The sequence below is a fragment of the Protopterus annectens genome, chromosome 7.part0 (assembly GCF_019279795.1).
Source record: "Protopterus annectens isolate FY-2018-M chromosome 7.part0, PAN1.0, whole genome shotgun sequence".
Classification (NCBI taxonomy): Eukaryota; Metazoa; Chordata; order Ceratodontiformes; family Protopteridae; genus Protopterus; species Protopterus annectens.
In genome coordinates, this window is record NC_056739.1 from 189,987,298 (window position 1) to 190,011,495 (window position 24,198).

The 24,198-nt window shown below is 43.3% G+C and overlaps 1 protein-coding gene across 1 annotated transcript in view; it reads right to left on the reverse strand.

The window, feature by feature from the left end:
- KDM5B (lysine demethylase 5B) overlaps positions 1–24,198 on the reverse strand; it is a 2,307,736-nt gene that overhangs the window by 1,385,026 nt on the left and 898,512 nt on the right. Inside the window, exon 8 of the mRNA XM_044076151.1 lies at positions 17,891–18,010. Within this exon, the coding sequence (XP_043932086.1) occupies positions 17,891–18,010 (120 nt within the window). The remainder of the gene's footprint in view (positions 1–17,890; positions 18,011–24,198) is intronic.

The window sequence follows — 24,198 nt, forward strand, 5'->3', positions numbered from 1 at the left end:
AAACTTTGGCAGCTGGTGGTTTAGTGGAGAAGCGAACAGATCTATGTCTGGAGTTCCCCATGACACTGTCAATTTTTGAAATACATGAAGATCCAGTTTCCACTCGTGGGGATCCATGATTTGTCTGCTTAATACATCTGCTAAGGAGTTCTGTGCTCCCGGCAGAAACCTTGCCTGAAGAGTTAGTTGCAGACTGAGCGCAGTCTCCCATAAAATCATTGCTTGTCTGCACAATGGGTAAGAATGAGTTCCCCCTTGTTTGTTGATGTACCACATGACAGTTGTGTTGTCTGTTAGAATCAACACCTGCCCTGGAAGAAGTAACTCCTTGAAAGCAAGTAATGCAAACTGAACTGCTAACATCTCTTTCATGTTGATATGTAGATGCTGTAGTCTGGCAGGCCACTTGTCTTGTATCCACTTTCCATTTAGATGAGCTCCCCAAGCAATATCTGAGGCATCTGTCGTTAGAATCTGACTTGCCTCTGGCCGGGTCACAGAGAGTCCCTTGTTTAGGTGACATTCCTGAGCCCACCACAAAAATTCCTTTTGAATGCAAGGTATTATTTGAATGACAGTGTCCAAATCCTGGCAGTGCTGTGTCCACAGATTTTTGAGATACCATTGTAGCTTCCTCATATGCAGTTTGGCATTGGGAAGCACCAGAATACAAGATGCCATGAACCCTAAGGCTTGAAGGACTGTCCTTGCAGTCAGCCCGGACTGAAGAGATAGATGATGGAAGTAACTGGAAAGATTCTTTTGTTTGTCCGGGGTTAAAAAGGCCATCTGGGCTGCTGTATTCAGTCTCACACCCAGAAAGCACATGTCTTGAGAGGGTACTAGACTGGAATTTATTTCGTTCACAGAATACCCTAGGCATCTTAGCACTGCTATGACATATTCCAGATGCTGTAGAAGATCTTCCTTTTCTTGAGCCAGAATCAGGCAGTCGTCCAAGTAAGGATAGATTTGGATTCCTTTTAGCCTGAAGTAAGCTATCACTGGAGCCAGAACCTTTGTGAATACTCTGGGCGCAGTAGATAAGCCAAAGGGCAATGCAGAGAACTGATAATGAGAATTTCCAGCTCGAAACGCAGATACTTCCTGCAACGTAGTCTTATTGGCACATGAAGGTAAGCTTCCTTGAGATCTAAAGTTACCATCCAGTGATCTTTGCCCAGCAGAGGTAAAAGCTGTTGTAACGTCAACATTTTGAACTTGGGAATGTCCAGATAAGTGTTGAGAATAGATAAATCCAGAATTGGTCTCCACGTGTTCCCCTTCTTTGGTACTAGGAACAGGCGAGAATAAAATCCTAGGCCCCTTTCCGGCACAGGAACTGACTGAATGGCCCCTATTTGGAGCAACAGAGAAATTTGCTTGTGAGCCTCTGTTCTTTGAAGAGGAGGAATGTCTGGCATGCCTTTGAAAGGAGGCAAGGTATGGAAATAAAACCTGTAACCGTGGTGAATAATATCCAGAACCCATCTGTCTTGGGTAATTAAATCCCAATTTTCTTTGAAAAGAGACAGCCTTCCTCCCAAAGGTGCTGCCAGGCGAGAACGTACTGGCAGCTGAAAAGGCAGGTCATTGGGTTTGCTTACGAAGGACTGACCCCTGCCCTCACCAAGTCTGAGCAGGGAACTCCCTGTCCTAGGCCTAAAAGAACCCTGAGCTCTGCCCCTACCACGTCTAGACCTACCCCTAGACTGGGAATCATAAGCAGGATAAGTCCATCCCTTAGTAGGCCAATTTCTACTAAACTTGGAGGCTGCACCTGCAAAAATCTTTAACAGTTTGCATAGACTTAGCCTTGTCCTCCATTTTCTTCAAAACTGCTTCCACAGGCGAACCAAACAACACATCAGACTGTAAAGGAGCATCCAAAATCCTTGTCTTAACATGCTCAGCTAAATTCTGATCTCTCAGCCAGGCGTGCCTACGAAGAACAGAACCAGTGGCAGCCACCCTGGAGGAGGCCTGCACAGCATCAAAACCACACTGCAAGGAATGTTTACCCACCTGTTCAGACACATGCACCAAATCCTGCAACTCTTTACACTCAATACCTTCAGCCAGAGCATCCACCTTAGATTTCAACTGTGAAAGAAGATAATTCTGATATTTTAACATGTGAAACTGACAATTCAACGCCCTCATGGCTAAAGTGGAAGAAGTATACACTTTCTTTCCCCATCTATCCAAAGCCCTTGCCTCTTTATCAGGAGGGACAGGATTTTTAACAACTGAGGCCTTCACACCTTTAGGCCCCTGAGAGACAGTTTCCGGGTCTGCCCTAGGACTCTTAAAAAGATACTTATGAGCTTCAGGCACCCTATAATACCTATCCGGTTTAACTGGGGCAGGAGGCAAAGAATCAGGATTCAGGGAAGCCTCTGCAAACGCATCTTCCACTACATTCAAAACAGGAGGTATAGCTAAAGGCCTATGCTGGGGTAAAAACAAGAATTCCCTAAGCCTTTTCCTGGAATCAGAGAAATCTTGACCTTCCCATTTAAAATGCTCCCTCATGGAATGCAGAGTCTCTGAAAATGAAAAATCCTCAGGAGGAGAAGCAGGAGTAGAATCATCCACATCAGAATCAGAATAAGGAGGGTACTCCTGCAAGTCTTCAGTCAAGACTCAAGCCTCCGAGCATTGCTCAAAACTCTCAAACTCAGGTTCCACCCTAGGCCTCTTATCAGGAGGGGGCATAGAACCCCTAATCATAGTAATCAAATCCTCTGCCATTTTAAGCATATGTTTCTTAGGCAAAGATCCTGAAGCAGTAGGAGAAACCCCCACAGAAGCTAAACTTGGCCTGCCCCTCAAAGAAGCCTTGGAAACTGAAGGGGAGGCTCTAACCACCTTAGGAAGAGAGGGAAGAACAGCCACCTGAGAAGCCCCCTCAGCCTGGCCTACTTCCTGAGAGGATACATCCTGTAACAGTAAAGTCTCTCCCTGAGACTCCAAAGAAACACCTGGCAAAACCTCCGGCTCCACTGAGCCTTCCAAAGAACCGACGTCTGGGACTGTCGGTTCCTCCACCCTAGGCTTTGCTGCTTTATCTTTGCTTTTTAGTCGAAGCGGCCGGAGCATCCGACGGCATTTTATAATTACAACGCTTCCCAAACACTAACCTGGCACAGTCTAACCTTCTCTTAATAGTGCGTTTGTTAAATCTAGCACAAGAGCGGCATCCAACAACGCCGTGCTCAGGCCCTAAACAAGGTATACACAAAGTATGGTAATCCCTATGAGGTATCTGTTTCCCACAAGAAATACAGTTATTCACTTTTTCTGACATCCGGTTAAATACTGAGGCAAGAAAAAAACGAAATATTCCCCAACGGGGTACTTAGCCAACTTTGATTCGGTCTGAAACTCTGACTTCAGAAACTTTCAGAACGCCAACCTGCACTCGCAAAATTGCTTCTGCATCGGACCATGCGGCAAAAAAGACTGAGGATATGACGTCGGTCATGCGCATTAGTACCCTGACGTACTGACGTCAGTCTAATGCGCCCTGACCGACGTCAGCCATATACTTTGGTATTCGGGCCGACTGGACAGCGGACTACCCAATAGTTAGGACTGCAGCAATGTGGAATGAAGAACATCGTGTATTTCCATTAGTCTCTACCTAATGCTTTTATTTTTAGCAAACTGCTAATGGAAATATTATCATTTAAGCCTGGCAAACATGCAGCATTCAAGTGCAACTGCCAGGCTAATTCCATTTTTTCTAAATAATACGGCCAAGCACCTCCCCCAGTGGAATACACCATACATTCCAGTATAAAAAATTTAAAATAGTGTTCTGGATATATATTGATATGTTTGGCTGGTGCATTATGGTCATGGCCATCACGAATGTCCCTAAGGTGCTCACCTATTCTATTCTTCAACTTTCGTTCAGTTTTACCAATGTAAAAACATGAGCAAAGTACACATAGGGCACAATAAACCATTCTCTCCGTGTTACTAGAGAATTTACCACTGATCTAGACATTCATTCCATTAACTTCTACAACTTCAAGTATATTGCTACAAAACCTACATCTTCCACATTTATACACATGTCCCCTACTTCATTTTGGTGCTTGGTGTTCAAATATAATTTTTCAAACAGCAGCTTTCCTGTATACACAAATCGGACCTTCCCCAAGAATATTTACCATATCCTTGTCATTACGTATGAACTCCCAGTTCTAATATATTTTTAATGCTATATGCATCCCTACTAAAAGTAGTTATAAAACTATTCTGATACGATTTATTATTTTCAGCCTCCTTATTATCAATAGGGTTTTTGCAGGACCTAAGTCAGGTAAAACCCATGACTCATTGGTACTAAATTCTATTCTACCAACCTCTAATTTTCAGAATAGGTACAAAGTGACCTTCTTGTTTCTAATTAACAACTTCATTCATTATTTGATCAATTAATTTCACTGGATATTTCCACCTGATTAACATCTATTTAAGAGTGTCGCATTCTGCTAAAAATGTATTCCACTCAGTAGTCATCCGGGCTGCACGCACAAACTGTCCCTTAATCACAGCCTTTTTTTGGTGAAATGGATGACTACTACTGAAATGCAGAAAACTGTTTGAATATGTGTTCTTACGAAATATTTTGGCAACCAACAGTTTAATCCTTCATTCTTCGTTAACAAAACGTCTAAATAAGAAATGCTGTCATTGCCTATTGAGTGTGTAAATTTTAAAAATGTAGTAGTGCCATTAATAAAAGTAATAAAAGCATCAATCAAATCCATTGGTCCATTCCACAAAATGAATATGTCGTCCAAATAAACATGTTTTACAGAATGGGTAATATTGGGATGGGAATACGAAGTGTTTCTCCCACTCCAACATAATGATATTGGCATACAAGCCACCATATGCAGATCCCATTAGCCTGGCAGTTGCACTTGAATGCTGCATGTTTTCCAGGCTTAAATGATAATATTTCCATTAGTAGTTTGCTAAAAATAAAAGCATTACGTAGAGACTAATGGAAATGCACCTTTTAACTATTTAGTTATTTTTTAGTTATTTATTTTTTTAGTTGGTATTTATCAGGTTTACATATTGTTATATTATATGAGAAGTTTTATGTATACACATTTAAGCATCGGCTTCTTAGATTCTTATATTTTGATTGCTCAAATTCCTTCCCATTTAGTTGTCTTACTGTATTAACTATATATTTCTTAAACAGTTTTAACCTATGTAATACGGGCATTTAAACTATATCTTGCACATGTTTATGACAGTTTATGACAGTTGCCAAATTCGGTCATATAACAGTTTAGGGCGTGTTTTTATAAAGCTGCCAATATTTTGTTATATGGAACCTAATATAGGATTCCATGTTTACTGTGCATTTGTTTATTTTTTGCTGGCAGTTGTGTGATTGCACATGAACAATGGTTCTTGTTTATATGCATTAGAGTACTGCCAATATACATTAGTTATTTATTACAATTTTATGAATGCGATTTAAACTTGTATATGGTTTTCTGCTCAATGTTCTTTTTAGATGCACTGTTTCTTTTATTAGAACTTTGTACTTTGCCAGGAAGTAATGTCATTTGAGAGGGAGATTGTTAGTATTTAAACTCCATTTTAATGCTCAGTTCTTGTTTGATAAAGTCTCCTGAATTGTATAATTGGAGACGAAAGCGCTTATTTTACGTTGGTGAATACTGATAATCGTTTCGATTCTAATAAAGGACTGTTTTTTACCATTTTGCATTGGTATATACTTGCCAGTGGACTCCATTCCAACTTTTGGATTTACTTGGCGTTTTCTTTTCTATTACGTACTAGTCATTTGGTATGGAATCAGGGTCTGGCAGTGTATCTACAGGTGACCCACAAACGAGTGGCAAATCAAATGGAACAACTGGCGATTTGTCTATTTTAATTCAATAATTAATGAACCGTATGGATCGGATGGAGCAAAATACGCTTTCCCAAATGACTATAGATCCGACACCAGGTGCTTCTACTTCGGTGAATAACATGGAAGCACAAAGACTGGGTAATGGTGAATGACAGGCAACAGCTTTTAGTGCCTCTACACCATCGCTAAAATTGGACACTAGATCTAATGAGGTAAACAGTGTTGGGCATATTGGTACAGATAACTGTAGCGGGGTTTTTAACACACCCACACCATCTGAGTGGTTAAGGAATGATTGCATATTAGTGAACAATACAAAAGCTACTAGTATGACATTACAGGATCAATAATGAACTAGATCGGTACCTTTTAAAAATAAAGATACAAATGGATAACCAGTTTTTTTTTTTTTTTTAAAGAGTGCCTTAAACAGAGAACTGTACCAAAAGGCCTTAGGATGTGGCGTTTTCCTACAGAATTGGTTGTAGGTTCTGATTTTCATTAAGATTTGCTAGGACTATTTGACAGATTTGGGTTCGAATATATGCAAATGGTTACTGACTATAACAGAATGATTGACTCTGAATTCTGAAGTGACAAAATTAGATAAATCAATTGTACAAAACCCTGCCTTTACAACAAATTTGAATATTGTCGTATCTTCCGGAGCATAGAAGAACAAATGCTTATTATTAAAAAGAGGAAGATGAAGACATTGGCTAAGGATGAGCAGGAATATGCTGACAACTTAGCATACCCTACACACCCCCCTCACAAGTCTGGCAGCAACATAAAACATAAAAGTGGTGAACAACAAGGGAATGGTGTTAGAACTTTCAACGAGGTGACAGAGATGGACACCTTCGAAGAAGAATATTTTTTAGATGAAGAACAATATCCACCACTGAGGCGCTCAGAGCATCTAATGAATCAACAGAGACCCCAACAACAGCAGAGGGGCCAATACAACAACTTTCAAAGGGGGAGGGGGGGAATGTACAACAGGGGTCAGAACAGGAATACTCGGAGGGAGCAATAGACGTTGCCCCATCTGAGATGTTTTTAAATAATATGAACAGCAGCAATGGTAGTATTTTACCGCCATTAACACTGCACTTCAATTCTGAAAAAGACTTCAAAGTATATAATTATACTGAATTATTGTTCAATGTGACTATTTGTGACGTTTTTGCTAAGGCCTTTACATTTGTACCGGATAAATCCATGAATTTAGTCCACACTTTAATGGACTTGAAGCAATATGTTAGAAAATTAAATCTTAATGTCATGTTTAATAATGTAGAGGGATTGAAAAACCCACTCAGAATCTCCAGCACTGTTAACCCCACCCTTACACCCTACATTGTTATTTTTTGAAAAAGGTCTGTGAGCCGGACATTCGGGACTTGAATGGGGTGATGAATAGAAATAAGAAGTTTACCTACCATAACGTTCCATGTTAGTTGTCTTCTCTCGCCTTCTTTCTTGCTTGATGGGTTCGGAGCCGATCCCTCGGCTCCGACTCGGCACTTGCTAAGCTCGAGAGTCACTTTTACCAGCTCGAGGCAGCCCCATATCCCATGATGCAAGGCGGTAAGTACCCAGATCTCGTTTGATGACAAAGGGCAATAGCACCAAGCATAAAACACTTCCAAAAGGAAGAAAGAAAACTTACAGGATGGAAGAAGGACCAGGTCTGAATGGTCTTCAGCATAATAATTTCTTATAACAAGGTCTGTCCAGGCCTGGGGGAAGGAGGGAGGGTCGCAAGAAAGAAGGCCAGAGAAGTCAACTAACATGGAACGTTATGGTAGGTACATAACTTCTTAATGTTAAGTTGTCAATCTCGCCTTCATTCTTGCTTGATGGGACCGCGTCCCTAGCACCTCTATCCTGGGTGGCTCAATGGAACAGACTCTTGAGGACTGTAGAGCCAAAACTGGCTCTGTCCCTGGAGGCCAAGTCCAATTTGTAATGGGAAACAAAAGTGTGAGGAGTGGCCCAAGTGGCCGCTGCACAAATAGTGTCTAAAGGAAGTCTAGCTTGAAAGGCTGTAGAAGTAGCTAAGCTCCTAGTTGAATGTGCTTTAGGTTTTGAGCACAGCTGTTTTCCCCTTAGCAGATAAATTTCAGAGATGACCGAAGAAAGCCATCTGGACAAGGTCACTTTAGAAACAGGAAGGCCTTTCTTATTATCCGCATAGGAAACAAAAAGTTGATCAGATTTTCTAAATTTTTTTGTTCTGTCCAAATAATATCTGAGTTGACGGTGGACATCAAAATAATGTAGTTTTTGTTCGGCTCTGTCTGAATAGTTTGGGAAAAATACAGGGAGATCAATGGATTGATTCAAATTGGTCTTTGAAGCGACCTTAGGCAAAAAGGTTGGATTAGTTCTCAAAGATACTCTGTCTTTGTGAAAAACCAAATAGGGGGGTCGAACCGATAGAGCATGAAGTTCAGACACCCTCCTGGCCGATGTAATAGCCACTAGGAATAAAGTTTTCCAAGAAAGAAATTTCAGGGAACAAGAAACAGCTGGCTCGAAGGGTGGAAGAATCAAGGATGTCAGCACTAAATTTAGATCCCACTGAGGAGGAGGATTCCTGATTGGAGGCTTTAGTAGGAAAATTCCTTTCAAGAAGGCCCTGCAGAGCCTATGGGACATAATATTATGATCTGCGACCCCGACATGAAAGTTGGAGATAGCAGCCAATTGAACTCTGACTGTGGAAGAAGAGGAGCCTGCATGAAAAATCTCTGCTAAGAAGTCCAGGACTGCCTGAACAGGGGCAGTGAAAGGATCAATATTCTTGGCCTTAGCCCAATAAGAGAAACGTTTCCATTTGCTTGTATAAATCCTCCTGGTAGAGGATTTTAAAGAAGCTACTATGATGTCTCTAACTGGGTTAGAGATGAAAGGAAGCTTGGCTAAGGAAGGAAGTGGAGCAACCATGCTGTGAGGTTGAGAGAAGGGATAGTCCGGTGCAGCTGACCGGATTGGTGAATCAGAAGATCTGGCACTGGGTCCAGATGCCACGGCTGCACCAAAAGGTGACGATGGAGGAACGGGAACCAAACTTGTCGAGGCCAGTAAGGGGCAATGAGAATCAATTTGGCTCTCAAAACGGTAGCTTTCTGGATAACTTGAGGGATCAGAGGAAATGGAGGAAGGCATAAAGAAGTCCCTGGGGCCAATCCTGGGTCAGAGCGTCTCTGGGGGATGGCCTGGTAGAGGAAGAGACAGAAGAAGTCTGGGCATTTGCTGTTTTGGGGAGTAGCAAAAGATCGCAACATGGGCGACCCCATTCCAGAAATATCTCTTCCGCTATCGATTGCTTGAGAGACCACTCGTGAGGCATGAGAATAGCTCTGCTCAATCTGTCCGCTACAATGTTGGTTTTCCCAGGGATATGCGTTGCTACCAGAAACCGATGAGAGGAGATCGCCCATTCCCATAGTCTGAGCTTCGACACAAGGGGTAGGACTTGGTTCCGCCCTGTTTGTTGATATACCAAACTACAGACATGTTGTCTGTGTGGACTGCAATTGTCCCTACGGGAAGAAAGTCGTTGAGGGCTTGCAACGTTAAAAGCACTGCTCTCATCTCCAGGACATTTATGTGCAGATGGTACTCGAACGGCTGCCACGTCCCATGAACCATCCTGCCCTGATAATGACCCCCCCACCCGATCAGGGAGGCATCCGTGGTGACAGTGGCTATCGGGGATGGGGGTACAAAGTGTATGCCTTGGTGAACCTGAGGAGATATGATCCACCAAGCAAGATGATCTTTGCAAGTCTGTGTCACCAGAATCTGGTGACGCATTGGAAGCTGTTGGTACGACCATTGTGTGAACAGCATCCACTGAAGAAGGCGCATGTAGAATCGAGCCAGGGGAAGAAGAGTAATGGCCGCAGCCATGAGGCCTAATACCTTTAGACCCATTCTGGCCTGTACTTTCTTGTTGGCCAGAATGATCCTGACATGACTCAATGTCTGAAACTCTTTGATCTGTAAGGGTAGCTGACATCCGAACAGTGTTTAAGTTTGCGCCTATGAAAGTAATAGACTGGCAGGGCGATAAGGATGACTTTTCGAAGTTGATCGAGATGCCCAAATGAGAACAAAGATTTATTGTGTAATCCCTGGCTTGAATAAGCTGATGCCTGGTGGTGGCTGAAAGGAGCCAGTCGTCGAGATACGGAAACACCTGGAATCCTTGACGTCTCAGGTGAGCCGTGACCACTGCCATACATTTGGTAAACACTCTGGGGGCTGTAGTGAGACCAAAGGGCAGGGCTCTGAACTGGAAATGACTGGACCCCAGCCGAAGCGGAGAAATCTCCTGGAGCGTCTGTGAATTTTGATGTGATAGTACGCATCCTGAAGATCTATTGAGCACATCCAGTTGTCCTTCTGTAAGAAGGGCAGAATTGACTGAAGAGTGACCATTCGGAATCTTGTCTTCCTCACAGACTTGTTGAGTCTGCTGAGATCCAATATTGGTCTCCAGTCTCCCGTCTTTTTGGGGACCAAAAGAACCTTGAGTAGATTCCGGCTCTGAATGGTCTGTTGTAACTGGCTGAATGGCTCTTTTTGCAGTAGTTTTGAGACATCTAACTCTGCAATTTCCCTTAGACTGGGTAGTACATCTGGAAGGGAATTTGAGGGAAAGGACTTTCCTCGAAAGGAATTATGTAACCCTTGGATATGATCGACTGTACCCATCTGTCTTGAGTGAGGGAATGCCAGGCTTCTGGGTACAGTGATAATCTTCCCCCACTGCCTCCAAGGAGGGACAGTCGGGCAACATCTCAGGGATGCTGAAAGGGCTTGTCAGAGAGGCTCTCTGTTTCCCTGGTTTTGGACCCCTCTGCCTCTAGAGCGTCTGTTGTTGTTACCCCTCTGCCTCTAGGGGTAAACTGACCACGTGAATCGGCGTGACTCCTTGGGATTTGCGGAACCACATTTTGCCACCTTTCTGTCCTTTGGGGTAAGGTCTAGAAGGGGTGGAAAAACGGACTCCTATGGCAGAAAGAGTCTTGCCGTCCTGCTCGCACCTGGTCAAAGTTTCCTTCACTTGAGGGCCAAACAAAGCTGACCCATCAAAGGGAGAATTTGTGAAGGACGCCTTAAAGGGATCTGCAAAGTCACATAGCCGCATCCAGGCTTGGCGTCTAAGAGCCACACCTGTACCTGCGGCCCTACTCGCTCCATCAGCAGCATATGATATTAACCGCATGGAGGAGTTTGCAATGGAATTAAGGGTTCCTAGCTGCGAAGCAATTTTTTCCTGAGCTCCTGCAGCCGTAGGATCCTGAACAACATCACCTAGCTCCTTAAGGATATCCCTTTGGAGTCTGGTGAAGTGACATAGGTAATTCAGCGAACGCATAGCAAAGGTCGCTGAGGAAAACATCCGCTTAACGTACCTATCCATGGTCCTAGAGTCCTTATTAGGAGGATGGACGGGTACGGAAGGATCTGCAAGTTCCTTTTTGGTGGCAGCAGCCACCACCACCATGGCATCAGCGGGGACACCCTTAGTGAGGAATTGCTTATCACACGGGGCAGTGATGAATTTTGAAGGCCTCCTAGGGACTGGCTCTACAGAGTCAGGAGCTGCCCACGCCTTTCGGGCAATAACCTGCATAAGGGGGTCGAAAGGCGGAGACACCCAGGAGGTGGAGGGCCGAGATCCAAACGCCTCTAGGTATACTGACTCATCCTCAGAGGGATTGTTGGTGGGCCAGTTTCCCCTCTGTCTAAGGAGTTCTAGGATGTCTGAGAAGGAGACATCCTCAGAGGGGGATCTTGGGGATCCCTCTGACTCATCAAAGTCAGTATCTGAAGTGATAGACTCAGGGGAGTCTACATGTTTCCTCTTACAAGTCCTCTTCCTAGGAGGATCTCCCGAAACATCAGGAGAATCCTCGGAAGAGGGGGAAATTCCCAATGGGGAAACCTGAGGCGGAGGATCTCTGGGTCCTGTAGCAAGAGAAGTGGCAGAGATGTCAACAGGCACTATAGAGGGAGGAGCTAAGGGAACAGACTGCTGACTGATACCAGTGGCCAGCACACTCTTCATCACCTCGAATGCTCCCTCCCAGGCAGGTCCGAGAGAACCCGTTCGAAGAGCTAGGAACTCCAGGGACCACCGAAGGGAAGTCTCCGAGGCAGATGTCGGAGCCGAGCTCACCAAGGCCGAGGCTCCAAGGGAAGAGCGGGCTCGGACAAGGGTCCGATGCCACTCACCCCTCGGAGGAGACCATGGAAGCCCGGCCACGAATCCCTCTAAGGAAGGTCTCAAGAGGAGATAAGAGTAGAGGCTGAAGGAACAGAAGGGGTATCTGTCCTCCAGCCGTAGCAGTAACCATTCGAAGACTCCAACTCCAAGCTCTGGGGTAGAGTTGAAGGAGGAACTGCAACGGGTGTGGACCAATAGTCGCCTGTTGAGACGGACTATGTAACATTTGGGCCAGTGCCTGTGACTTAAGTAATCTACTGACCACTCTCTCTAAGTCATGGTCAGAAAGCCTGGATGACTTTGAAGATCGGCTCCGATGGCTCCGTTCAGAGAGAGAGGTGAAGCCGAGCCGAATATCGGCTCCAAGGAAGGAGACCTCGACCTCTTCCTCGAAGGAGCCATCGGAACCGATGAAACTACTGAACCTGTCGGAGCCGACAACTTATCGGAGCCGACAGGTAGCTCGATGCATCGGCTCCAGCCGGAGCCGATACAGCCACAAAGTAACGGTGTCGGAGCCGATCGGAGCCGACACCGATGCCTGTGCCACATGGTGGTCGGAGCCGATCGGAGCCGACACCGAAGTGGTCGATGCAGAATCGGCACCGATAGCCATCGGTGCCGAAGGCTTGGTTAAGCCAGAATCGGCTCCAGCCGGAGCCGATCTCGACTCAGAATGAGTCGGAGCCGAGGCCGCAGGCTTTGACACAGAAGCCTGGGCCTTGGAAGACTTGGCAATCTTGGATGGAGCCGACTTAGCCGGAGAGCCCTCCGGCTTAAGAAGGCCCCTGAGTATTAATTTGTTTCTTCTTTCCTGCAGGACTCTCTGGCTGAAAGAATGACAAATAGCACAGGAGTCCTGCAGGTGAAGAGGCCCCAGGCAATAAAGGCAAGAAGTGTGACCGTCTGTCAGAGACATCTTCTGACAGCACGAGTCACACTTCTTAAAGCCTGAGACCCTTTCTTTTGACATGGTGTAACACAAGCACACACACACACCAGTCAAAGAATTTAAATTAAATATACCAAAAAGGTACAACTACAAACACACACACACACCCTAACAGGGGGGGGGGATGGGATGGATAAAGTATGACTAAAAAAATAAGAAAAGACAGGGAATTTTCTGTCAGAAAATGTTTAAAACTAAATAAAAACTAATAATTAAAGGGTTTTTAGTTAAAAGGGGCTAGAATAGCAAAGTAGTAAATCACTTACCAGGAGCTGGTAAAAGGAGGACCTCATAAGCAAAGCGGCAAACGAGATCTGGGTACTTACCGCCTTGCATCATGGGATATGGGGCTGCCTCGAGCTGGTAAAAGTGACTCTCGAGCTTAGCAAGTGCCGAGTCGGAGCCGAGGGATCGGCTCCGAACCCATCAAGCAAGAATGAAGGCGAGATTGACAACTTAACATGTCTGGTTTAAACAAATTATATAATAACTTAAATGATGAGGAAGAATTTGAACTTGCTTTTTTGATGGAGAATAATGGTGTGAGGATTATGAAACCAGACAAAGGGGACGGGGTAGTTATCATGTATATAGTTGACTACAATAATAAAATGTTGGATATCCTGAATACTGATACTTATACAAAGCGTTCCCTCAATGAAATGAATGGGGCATATAGGAGAGTTAAAGGGTTCATCCAGGATATGTTCATTGAAGGTTTGACTTCTATTAATGAACTACAATACTTAACAGTGGAATAGCCAGTTATTCCAACTATTTTTGGGGCCCCAAAAATCCACAAAGATGTCCATCAGCCATCTATGAGGCCTATTGTGGATGCTCGGGGCTCTATTACATTTTCACTAGCTAAATATCTTGATAAAGCCCTAAGTCAGCTAGTATGGAACGAACCCAATATATGTATTGACTCATGGGATTTTTTAAAGAAAATGGATGAAACTGAATATAGTAATGACTATTTATTCATCACTATAGATGTTATTAACTTGTATAGTGTTATTCCCCATGAAATAGGACTTCAATGGTTTTGTGAGTACCAGCAAATAAAGCATATTGGTCCGGATAAAATTAATTTATGTGATCAAATGATGGACATTGTATTCAGAAACAATTTTATTTTGTTTGAGTGTGAATATTTTTTACAGAATGAGGGTGTCGCAATGGGATCTGCATGTGGTGGCTTGTATGCCAATATCATTATGCTGGAGTGGGAGAAACGCTTCGTATTCCCATCCCAATATTACCCATTCTGTAAAACATATGTTCGTTATTTGGACGACATATTCATTTTGTGGAATGGACCAATGAATTTGATTGATGCTTTTATTACTTTTATTAATGGGCACTACTACATTTTTAAAAGACAGAGGGACAGAGCTGGGAAAGATGTGCAGCAGGTAAGGGTGATAAAGGACAGTGAGGGAAACGTACTCACAAGTGAGGAGAGTGTATTGAGTAGATGGAAAGAGCACTTTGAAGGGCTGACGAATGAAGGGAATGAGAGAGAGAAGGTTGGATGATGTGGGGATAGTGAATCAGGAAGTAAAGCAGATTAGCAAGGAGGAAATAAGGACAGCTATGAAGAGGATGAAGAATGGAAAGGCTGTTGGCCCAGATGACATACCAGTGGAAGCATGGAGGTGCTTAGGAGAAATGACAGTGGAATTTTTAACCAGATTGTTTAATGAAATTTTGGAAAGTCGGGATGCCTGAGGAGTGGAGAAAATGTGTTTTGGTACCTATCTTTAAGAATAAGGGTGATGTGCAGAGCTGCAGTAACTACAGAGGGATAAAATTGATCAGTCACAGCTTGAAGTTATGGGAAAGAGTAGTGGAAGCTAGGTTAAGAAGGGAGGTGATGATTAGTGATCAGCAGTACGGTTTCATGCCAGGAAAGAGCACTACAGATGCAATATTTGCTCTGAGAGTGTTGTTGGAGAAATACAGAGAAGGTCAGAAGGAGTTGCATTGTGTCTTTGTGGACTTAGAGAAAGCATATGACAGAGTGCCTAGAGAGGAGTTGTGGTATTGTATGAGGAAGTCAGGAGTGGCAGAAGTATGTAAGAGTAGTACAGGATATGTACAAGGGTAGTGTGACATCGGTGAGGACTGCGGTGGGAGTGACAGATACGTTTAAGGTGGAGGTGGGATTACATCAAGGATCAGCGCTGAGCCCTTTCTTATTTGCAGTGGTGATGGACAGGTTGACAGATGAGATTAGACAGGACGCCCTGTGGACTATGATGTTTGCAGATGACATTGTGATATGTAGTGAGAGTAGGGACCAGGTTGAGGAGACCCTGGAGAGGTGGAGATGTGCTTTACAGAGGAGAGGAATGAAGGTCAGCAGGGCTAAAACAGAATATATGTGTGTAAATGAGAGGGAGGGTAGAGGAATGGTGAGGATGCGGGGAGTAGAGTTGGTAAAGGTGGATGAGTTTAAGTACTTGGGATCAACAGTTCAGACTAATGGTGAGTGTGGAAGAGAGGTGAAGAAGAGAGTACAGGCAGGGTGGAATGGGTGGAGAAGAGTGTCAGGAGTGATTTGTGACAGACGGGTACCAATAAGAGTGAAAGGGAAGGTCTACAAGAGGTTAGTGAGACCAGCTATGTTATATGGGTTGGAGACGGTAGCATTGTCGAAAAGGCAGGAGTCAGAGCTGGATGTGGCAGAGTTAAAGATGTTAAGATTTGCACTGGGTGTGACTAGGATGGACAGGATTAGGAATCAGTAATATTAGAGGGTCAGCTCAGGTTGGACAGTTTGGAGACAAAGCAAGAGAGGCGAGATTGCGTTGGTTTGGACATGTGCTGAGGAGGGATGCTGGGTATATTGAGAAAAGGATGCTAAGGATGGAGCTGCCAGGTAAGAGGAAAAGAGGAAGGCCTAAGATAAGGTTTATGGATGTGGTGAGAGAGGACATGCAGGCGGTTGGGTGTGAAAGAGCATGATGCAGAGGACAGGAAGAAATGGAAACAGATGGTCCGCTGTGGTGACCCCTAACAGGAACAGCCGAAAGAAGAAGATGATGATACACTCAATAGGCAATGACAGCATTTCTTATTTAGACGTTTTGTTAACGAAGAATGAAGCATTAAACTGTTTTGTTGCTAAAATATTTTGTAAGAACACATATTCAAACACTTTTCTGCATTTCAGTAGTAGTCAGTCATCCACTTCACCAAAAACAGGCTGTGATTAATGGACAGTTTGTGCGTGCAGCCCGGATGACTACTGAATGAAATACATTTTTAGCAGAATGCGACACTTTTAAACAGATGTTCATCAGGAGGAAATATCCAATGAAATGAATTGCTCAAATAATGAATGAAGTTGTTAATAAGAGACAAGGTCACTTTGTATCTATTCTGAAAATTAAAGAGGTTGGTAGAATAGAATTTAGTACCAATGAGTCATTGGTTTTAACTGACTTGGGTCTTGCGGACCCTATTGATAAAAAGGCGGCTGAAAATACTAAATCATATCAGAATAGTTTTATAACTACTTTTAGTAGGGATGCATGTAACATTAAAAATATATTAAATAAGAACTGGGAGTCTCCTGAATTGTATAACTGGAGACGAAAGCGCTTATTTTACATTGGTGAATACTGATAATCGTTTCGATTCTAATAAAGGACTTTTTGGACTTTTTTTTACCATTTTGTGTTGGTATACAATTGCCAGTGGACTCCATTCCATCTTTTGGATTTACTTGGCGTTTTCTTTTCTATTATGTACTAGTCGTTTGGTATGGAATCGGGGTCTGGCAGTGTATCTACAGGTGACCCACAAACAAGTGGCAAATCAAATGGAACAATTGGCGATTTGTCTATTTTAATTCAACAATTAATGAACCGTATGGATCGGATGGAGCAAAATACTCTTTCCCAAATGACTATACATCCGACACCAGGTGCTTCTACATAGTTTCTATTCTAATAAAGGACTGTTTTTACCATTTTGCATTGGTATATATTTGCCAGTGGACTCCATTCCATCTTTTGGATTTACTTGACATTTTAAAAATTCACTACAGAGTACTCTAAAACTAAGGAAATTATTTTGAGCTAATATACAGTATCTGACACAGTAAAGCCTTACTACGTTTAATGTTACTGGCTGCCAAAAGCAGTAATTAGTAGAAAATGTAAACCAAAAACTCAATCAACTGTAACTAAAATACTGAATACTGTAAGAGGAAAAACTGGAGGTGGGGTCTTTAGAAAAGAGAAGCAGCAAATTATATAAAATGGAATCTGTGGGAACAATACAGGTTGCACAATGTTCAGGAGAAGTAAGATTTAAGGGAAGGCATGAATTCAGCAATTCAGATAATGTTGGAGTGAGTAGCTTAAAAGAGCAAACATATGTAGACTGCATGAAAATAATGAAAGCTTCACTATGGTCTCTTTTCTACTAATGTGCGTTTACTTATATCACTGTACAAATTCTGACTGCAATGAGCCTGGCCAGCCTTCCTCTCCTGCAGATAGGCAAGTTGGTATAGGCCACTCACGCCCATCATCCACTATCCTGTCCTCTCCAGTGCTGCTAGTCAAACACAGATTGCCTGGGGCCCAGGCAAGGTTTTATCCCTTTAAGTCAATTGGCCAGGTTATCCATAATACAAGACTCTTACCTGAAAGAAAAATCTGATTATGTCATACCATGAGTTTAATGTACAAAAAAATTACATATTTTTGGGTATATAGTTGCACAGCAGGCTGTACCTACACAACATACTTACATGCACTGGCATGTTAAAATAGTCAGACTTAAAGGCATCTGCCATTTCTCCAAATTCTCGAAGTGTGTAGTCTCTCGATGCTTGCTCAAAGCCAAAAGCATCTCCTGGTTTGCGGCATTCCTACAGGAAAAAGACATTTTCTTTCAGTTCCACTTTCAGCAATGTGACAAATTTTGCAGGTATTTGTTCAAACTCTGTCCAGAAATGGAAAAATACCCTGCCTACTAACTCTTCTACAGCTAGCTGTAACTACAATCCTTACTACATACATCCATCTACAAGGGCTAGAAGCAAACTATACACTACTCATTCTACAGGTAACCAAGGACAGCCCTATAAGTGGCACAAAGCCCTGCTCACTAACGGAGAACAGTACACAAATTTGAGCCTAATCAAGAGGAGAAAAAATTGTATTAGCTGGTGAAATGTATGTGTGTGCATATGTACACCTATCATAGAAATAAATCCAAGAAAAAAAAATAGTGCATCAGTAAATCTCAGCATCTGGGTCTAGCCACCGCCACCTTGTCTTCTCCCCTTCTCAGAAGTTTCTTCAGCTGTACCTTTATGAAGGCCAACACAGGTCTCACGCCAGCATTCCACACAGCCCTGGCTGCTAGGTGAGGCACACAATGCCAGTGATTTCAGAATATTCCCTTCAGTTCTATAAGCCCTTTCTGGCCCCTAAAAAGACCTGTGAAACTAGTATGCCAGCATCTTTGGTATACAAAAACTACTGCAACCTAAACATGCAACAGTGCAAGTCTAAAAACACTAAAACAAGAAAAGAAGTAATGTACTCACCATAACATTCCATTGGTGTTGTCCATTTTCATTCTTCCTCAACCTGTGGGTTCAGTTCCAATCTTCTGAACCGACTCAGCTGCTACCATAGCGTGTGGTAACAAAAAAACTCACAAGCGTATCCTTTATCTACAATGCACCTACTATCCCAGTTACCTCAGATCGAGTTTGTTGATAGAGCAAAGGAAAGATCAGTTGTCAGACATTAATTGGGACTATATCTGGAACCACAATTATATACAAAAGGATAATAAAGTCATCAGTTCCTGCAGAAATCCAAGAGTATGGGGGCTGAATGGAGGGGAGTTGAGGAAGAATGAAAATGGACAACACAGAACATGTTATAGCAAGTACATAACTTTATCCAAGGTTGTCAATTTTTATTTGATCCTCAACCTGTGAGACAGAGTTCCCGGCTACATTAGATCCTGGGTGGACTCAAGGAAGGATGTTCCTGAGCATCATTGAACCGAATGATGCTCTTCTCCTGGAGACCACATCCAATTTGCAATGAGTAATGAAAATATGGGGAGTACCCTAGGTTGCTGCTGCACATACATCCATGGAGGCTGTTCATTGGAAGACAGCTGAAGACACTACAAGCTCTAGTTGAATGTGCTTTCAAAGGTTTTGATAAAGCAATCCCCAATTTGTTGCAGATGAAAGAAATGCAATCTGTTTAGCCATCTAGCCAATGTCATTTTGCCCACAGGTTTTCCTAGCTTTGTATTACAGAGATAAACTGGTTAGATTTTCTGATATCTTTTGTTTCGTGAAAATAAAACCATAATTGTCTATGAACATCTAATAAGTGTAAGCAATATTCACCTTTATTAGCAAATCTGGGGAAAAACTGGTAGAGTAATAGTCTGATATTAAGTTCTGAAAGCACCTTTGGTAGAAAACAGGGGTTAGTTATTGGCACAACCCTACCCTTGTGAAAAATCAAATATGGTGGTTTACAAGAAAGCTTGAATTTCTGAAATCCTTCTGGTGGAAGTTATAGCCACTAAGAAAATAGTTTTCCGGGAGAGAAACTTAAGATCACAATCTACTGCTGGTTCAAAAAGATTTGTATGATTGCTTGCAACACCAAGTTCAGGTCCCAAGGAGGGGTTGCATCTTTGTAAGGAGGCTTTAAAAGAAGATTACCTCTCAAAAAAGCTTTACAAAGTTTGAGAAGTGATGAGTCTTCAAATCCAATATGAAAATTGGCTATAGCTGTTAATTGATCTTTAATAGTAGAAGACAAATTCCCTTCATTGAATAGTGAGGCTAAAAAAGTGAGAATCTTATGAATAGGTGTAGAAAAAGGGTCAGCATTATTTTGATGTCCCCAAAAGACAAACTTTTTCACTTTACTAATGTAAAGTTTATGCGTAGATGGTTTGTGAGAGGCCAAAAGCATATGTCGGAAAGGTGAAGAGAGCAGAGAATGGCTGGCTATTAGTAAAACTGGAAAAAAACAAGCTGTCAACTTGTAAATGGGGGTGGGGTGGGGGGTGGGGTGGAAAGGAAAATGGTATGATACAACCTCTTGAAATGATCCTCTGCACCCAGGTATCTGATGTTATTTCTAGCCAGGCTCTCTTGCGCATTTGATTGTCTTCCTCTGGAGGCAGTCGGGGGTAGATTATCGGGCCTCCTTTCAGGAGTGCTGAAAGGGGTTTACCAAAGAAAGAATCTCTGTACCCTTGGTTTTGCAGGCCTCCTCTGCCGTGAGGGCGATGCCTTCCATTGAAGTTCCACCCTCTGCCCCTAAGGGAACCACTTCCACATGTGTCTTGAAAAAACCTTGGGACTTTTTGAACCATGTATTTCCACTACTTCGCTGGCTCCCTGAAAAGAATCGTTGGAGTGTAAAAACGTACGCCCACTGCAGACAGGGTCTTTCAGTCTCTCTCACACCTGCACAAAGTCTCTAACTTTAGGGCCAAACAAGAACAAAGGCCAAAGGGAGCATTGATGAATGAAGACTTGAAGGGCTCCACAAAATCACATAAGCGCATACAAGCATGTCTCCTGATGGCAGCTGAACCCACTCCTCTTGTCGTCCCTTCAGCTGCATGACAAATGAACCTCATGGACGAGTTGGATATGGACTGTAGGGTAGCCAACTGAGAGGCAACAGATTCTGAACGAGTATCTGAAAGCTCCTTAATCAGATCCCTCTGCAGTCTGGTGAAATGTACCAAGAAATTCAAGGACCGTAATGCAAAGGCAAGAAGCATAAACCTGTTTCCCAAGCCTATCCATTACCAGAGACTCCTTGTTGGGTGGATGGATAGAAGAACTGTCCTCATCTAGTTCCCTTTTTTGCTGCTGTTGCTATGACCATGCATCAATAGGCAAACCTTTTGACCAGAACTGCTTATGCACTGTGGCAGTGATAATTTTGTCAGGTCCCTGGGGAATGGGTTCAATGGTGTCAGGGGCCTTCAATGCTCACTGAGAGATCAATTCAATGAGCTCATCAGCAGGTAGAGTTACCCAGGAGGTAGACTGGTAGATTCCAAAAGACTTCAAGTATACCAACTCCTCAGACGAAGGATTACTGGACTTCCAATCACCTCTCTGTTTTAAGATTTCTAGGTCTAGGATGTCTTCAAAGGAAACATCAGGAGGTGATCTTGGGATCCTTCACCCTCATCGAAGTTAAGAGTCTATGACCGATTCCTCTGAGGAATACAAGTACTTCCTCTTTCACTTCTTTGGGACCTCCTCAGTGGGATGATCTGGGGAAGTATAAGAGGAGGGTATTCTCTTTTGGGACTCCTGAGATTTTGGTACTTGCTGTCCTTGTGCGGGCAACAGTTGAGACTGAACGTAGGCATGACAGGGTTGTGTGTTCCAAAAACTATGGGGATGACAGACTAACTTCCATAACCTTGAACGATTATGCACCCAGAGAAGGCCCAGATCCGAAAGGGAGGGTCTGGGAACAGTGGTCACCTCCTGCTCCGAAGAGATCCCTCTCGAAGCAGAAGTCAGAGACAAGCTGATCTGTGCTGAAGCTCGAAGTGCAGAGAAGACTCTGAAAACATAGGAGTTGACTCTAGCCCCATGGAGCCAACAGGACAGATACGGCCCCGAGAGGTCTCCGGTTCCAAAAAGTACAGAGGAATAATTAGTTCAGAACATAAAGGTATCTTCGGTTCTGACACAGATGGCACCAGGTAGCTCAGAACCGTAGTTTTTAAGCCTTCAAGTGAAGTTAAAGGAGGAAGTAAAGGGGGAGTAGCTGAAGAATGGAATCCTTGACCCTTCGGAACAGGAAATGAGGTGGATCCTGTCATACTGTGTGCTGAAAGGATTTGTCTCACCAGTCTCTCCACATAGTCTTCGGTTAGACTTAGGGGAATGGGCTGACGTCACAGAAAGCAAATTTAGGGTCTCTCCAAGAATGACGATGAAAGTCTCTCTGAAAAAGGATCAATGACGGGTGAATAACTTGTTCTTGGAAAAAAAAAATTCTGTAGACTCCTGTAACTGTGGTGTCAGATCTAAGAATCTCGGCACTGAATTTTGTCCTTGACCTGTAATTTTAGGAACCAAAGAGCTTGTCTGCTCCAATAGTGACTTACGTTTGTGACTTTTTTCCTGAGACTTCCAAGCAGGAAGATGGAACTGACATTGTAGTCTAAAGTCAAAGCCAATGGAGATGTTGGCAGTGACAAACTTCTTTTTTTTGTCCTCAGAAACTTTGGAAGATGAAGACAATGGACTAGAAAAATCAGATTTGCTTCTTGATTTCTTTTAGAAGTGGCTCCAGATGACGCCTCATTGAAAGAAGACAGAAGCAGGACTTTTAAGATCAATTTATTTTTCCAGTTGACAAGAGCTCTATGGCTAAAGGAATGACAAATAGAGAAATCTCCTGAAGATGGAGGGGGCCCAAACAGTAAACAGAGTACATGTCAGAAAAGGGTATTTTATGACCACATTTCTGACATTTAAATCCAGCCATAATCTTTTTTTCTGCCATACTTCACAGACAGGCACACAAGACAGGCACACAAGACAGGCACACAAGACAGGCACACAAGACAGGCACACAGACAGGCACACAGACAGGCACACAGACAGGCACACAGACAGGCACACAGACAGGCACACAGACAGGCACACAGACAGGCACACAGACAGGCACACAGACAGGCACACACAAAAACTGAGGAAAAAGTTTTTTTTTTTGTTAAAACAGAAAAAAATAGAAATACATCAGCAATGATAACAAAAGAACTACACAGAGTGTTGGGAGGAAAATATTTCCAATGACATTCAGAACACACCAAAGTGCAGGGAAAGGGAAAGACAATAATATTTAGAGTTCTGACATACAAGAAAGGCAAAAAAAGTAAGGGATTTTATGAATTACAGAGAAAATATACAGAAGAATCGAAAGTTAGAGTTGAATACATAAAAGAAAAATTGAGTAAAATCTTACCATAACCATAGATGTCCTTCTCTTCCATGTTGCAGTATTCACTTAGTGGGTTTACCCTTCTTCCCATCAGCTTGTTCGGACAGGTTTCCAAAGCTTTTCCAGTCCCTGCAGGTGGGGACATCTGACATATTTGGCTGGTATGTGGGCAATAAATGTGACGCCTGCAAGCACCAGCCCTCAGAACCAAGAACCCCCGGACGGAGCCAGTCCTGATACCAAAGCCTGTAGGAACAGAGGAGAGCAACTGCAAGGAGAAAGTACAGTTTTGTACCTACCATAAATGTAGATGTTCGAGTGCTAATACAGCTGCAGTAATCACAGATGGGTTTTCAGCAGTCAGGCGGCCCCTCGGTCGGCCGAATTCCAAAGTCTTGGTCCGGCGTCGGTTGTCGTCGCTTACTCTTCTGACGTCAGTAAGGCCAGAGTATATAAGACACAGCCGACGCCATGTTCTTTAGTCTTTCTTGCCCCAGATGTCAGGTGCCCCCAAAAGGAAGGCAATACATAAATAAGGCTTATCTACATGTGCAAGCAATGCAATGTAATGCAAAATCAGTGTAAGCAAGAAAACAAAACATAGCAGGATAACCCAGTCAGGTGGTATGAAGAGGTTGTTAGGCCCCATGCCTTTACCAAGTGGGGAAGGAGGGAGGGAAACCTGTACTGCAGCTGTATTAGCACTCGAACATCTACATTTATGGTAGGTACAAAACTGTACTATGTTCATCGTGCATACAGCTGCAGTAATCACAGATGGGTAGAGTCCCAAAGCTATGCATAGGGTGGTAGGTACTATGAGGAACTGGGTTGAGCCAGAATGCCCTGCAAAATAGCAGTGGCAAAGCCTGCTCTTGTTCTGGAATATAAGGGTAGGTGGTAGTGTTTTGTGAAGGTATGTACAGAACTCCAAGTGGCTGCCTCCAAAATATTCTTAGTAGGAACGCCTCTGAGGAAGGCTGTAGAGGTGGCTGTGGCCCTGGTGGAGTGAGATCTGATACCAGTAGGGACAGATTTCCCATGATAGGAATAACAAAATCGTATGCAGTGGCCAATCCAC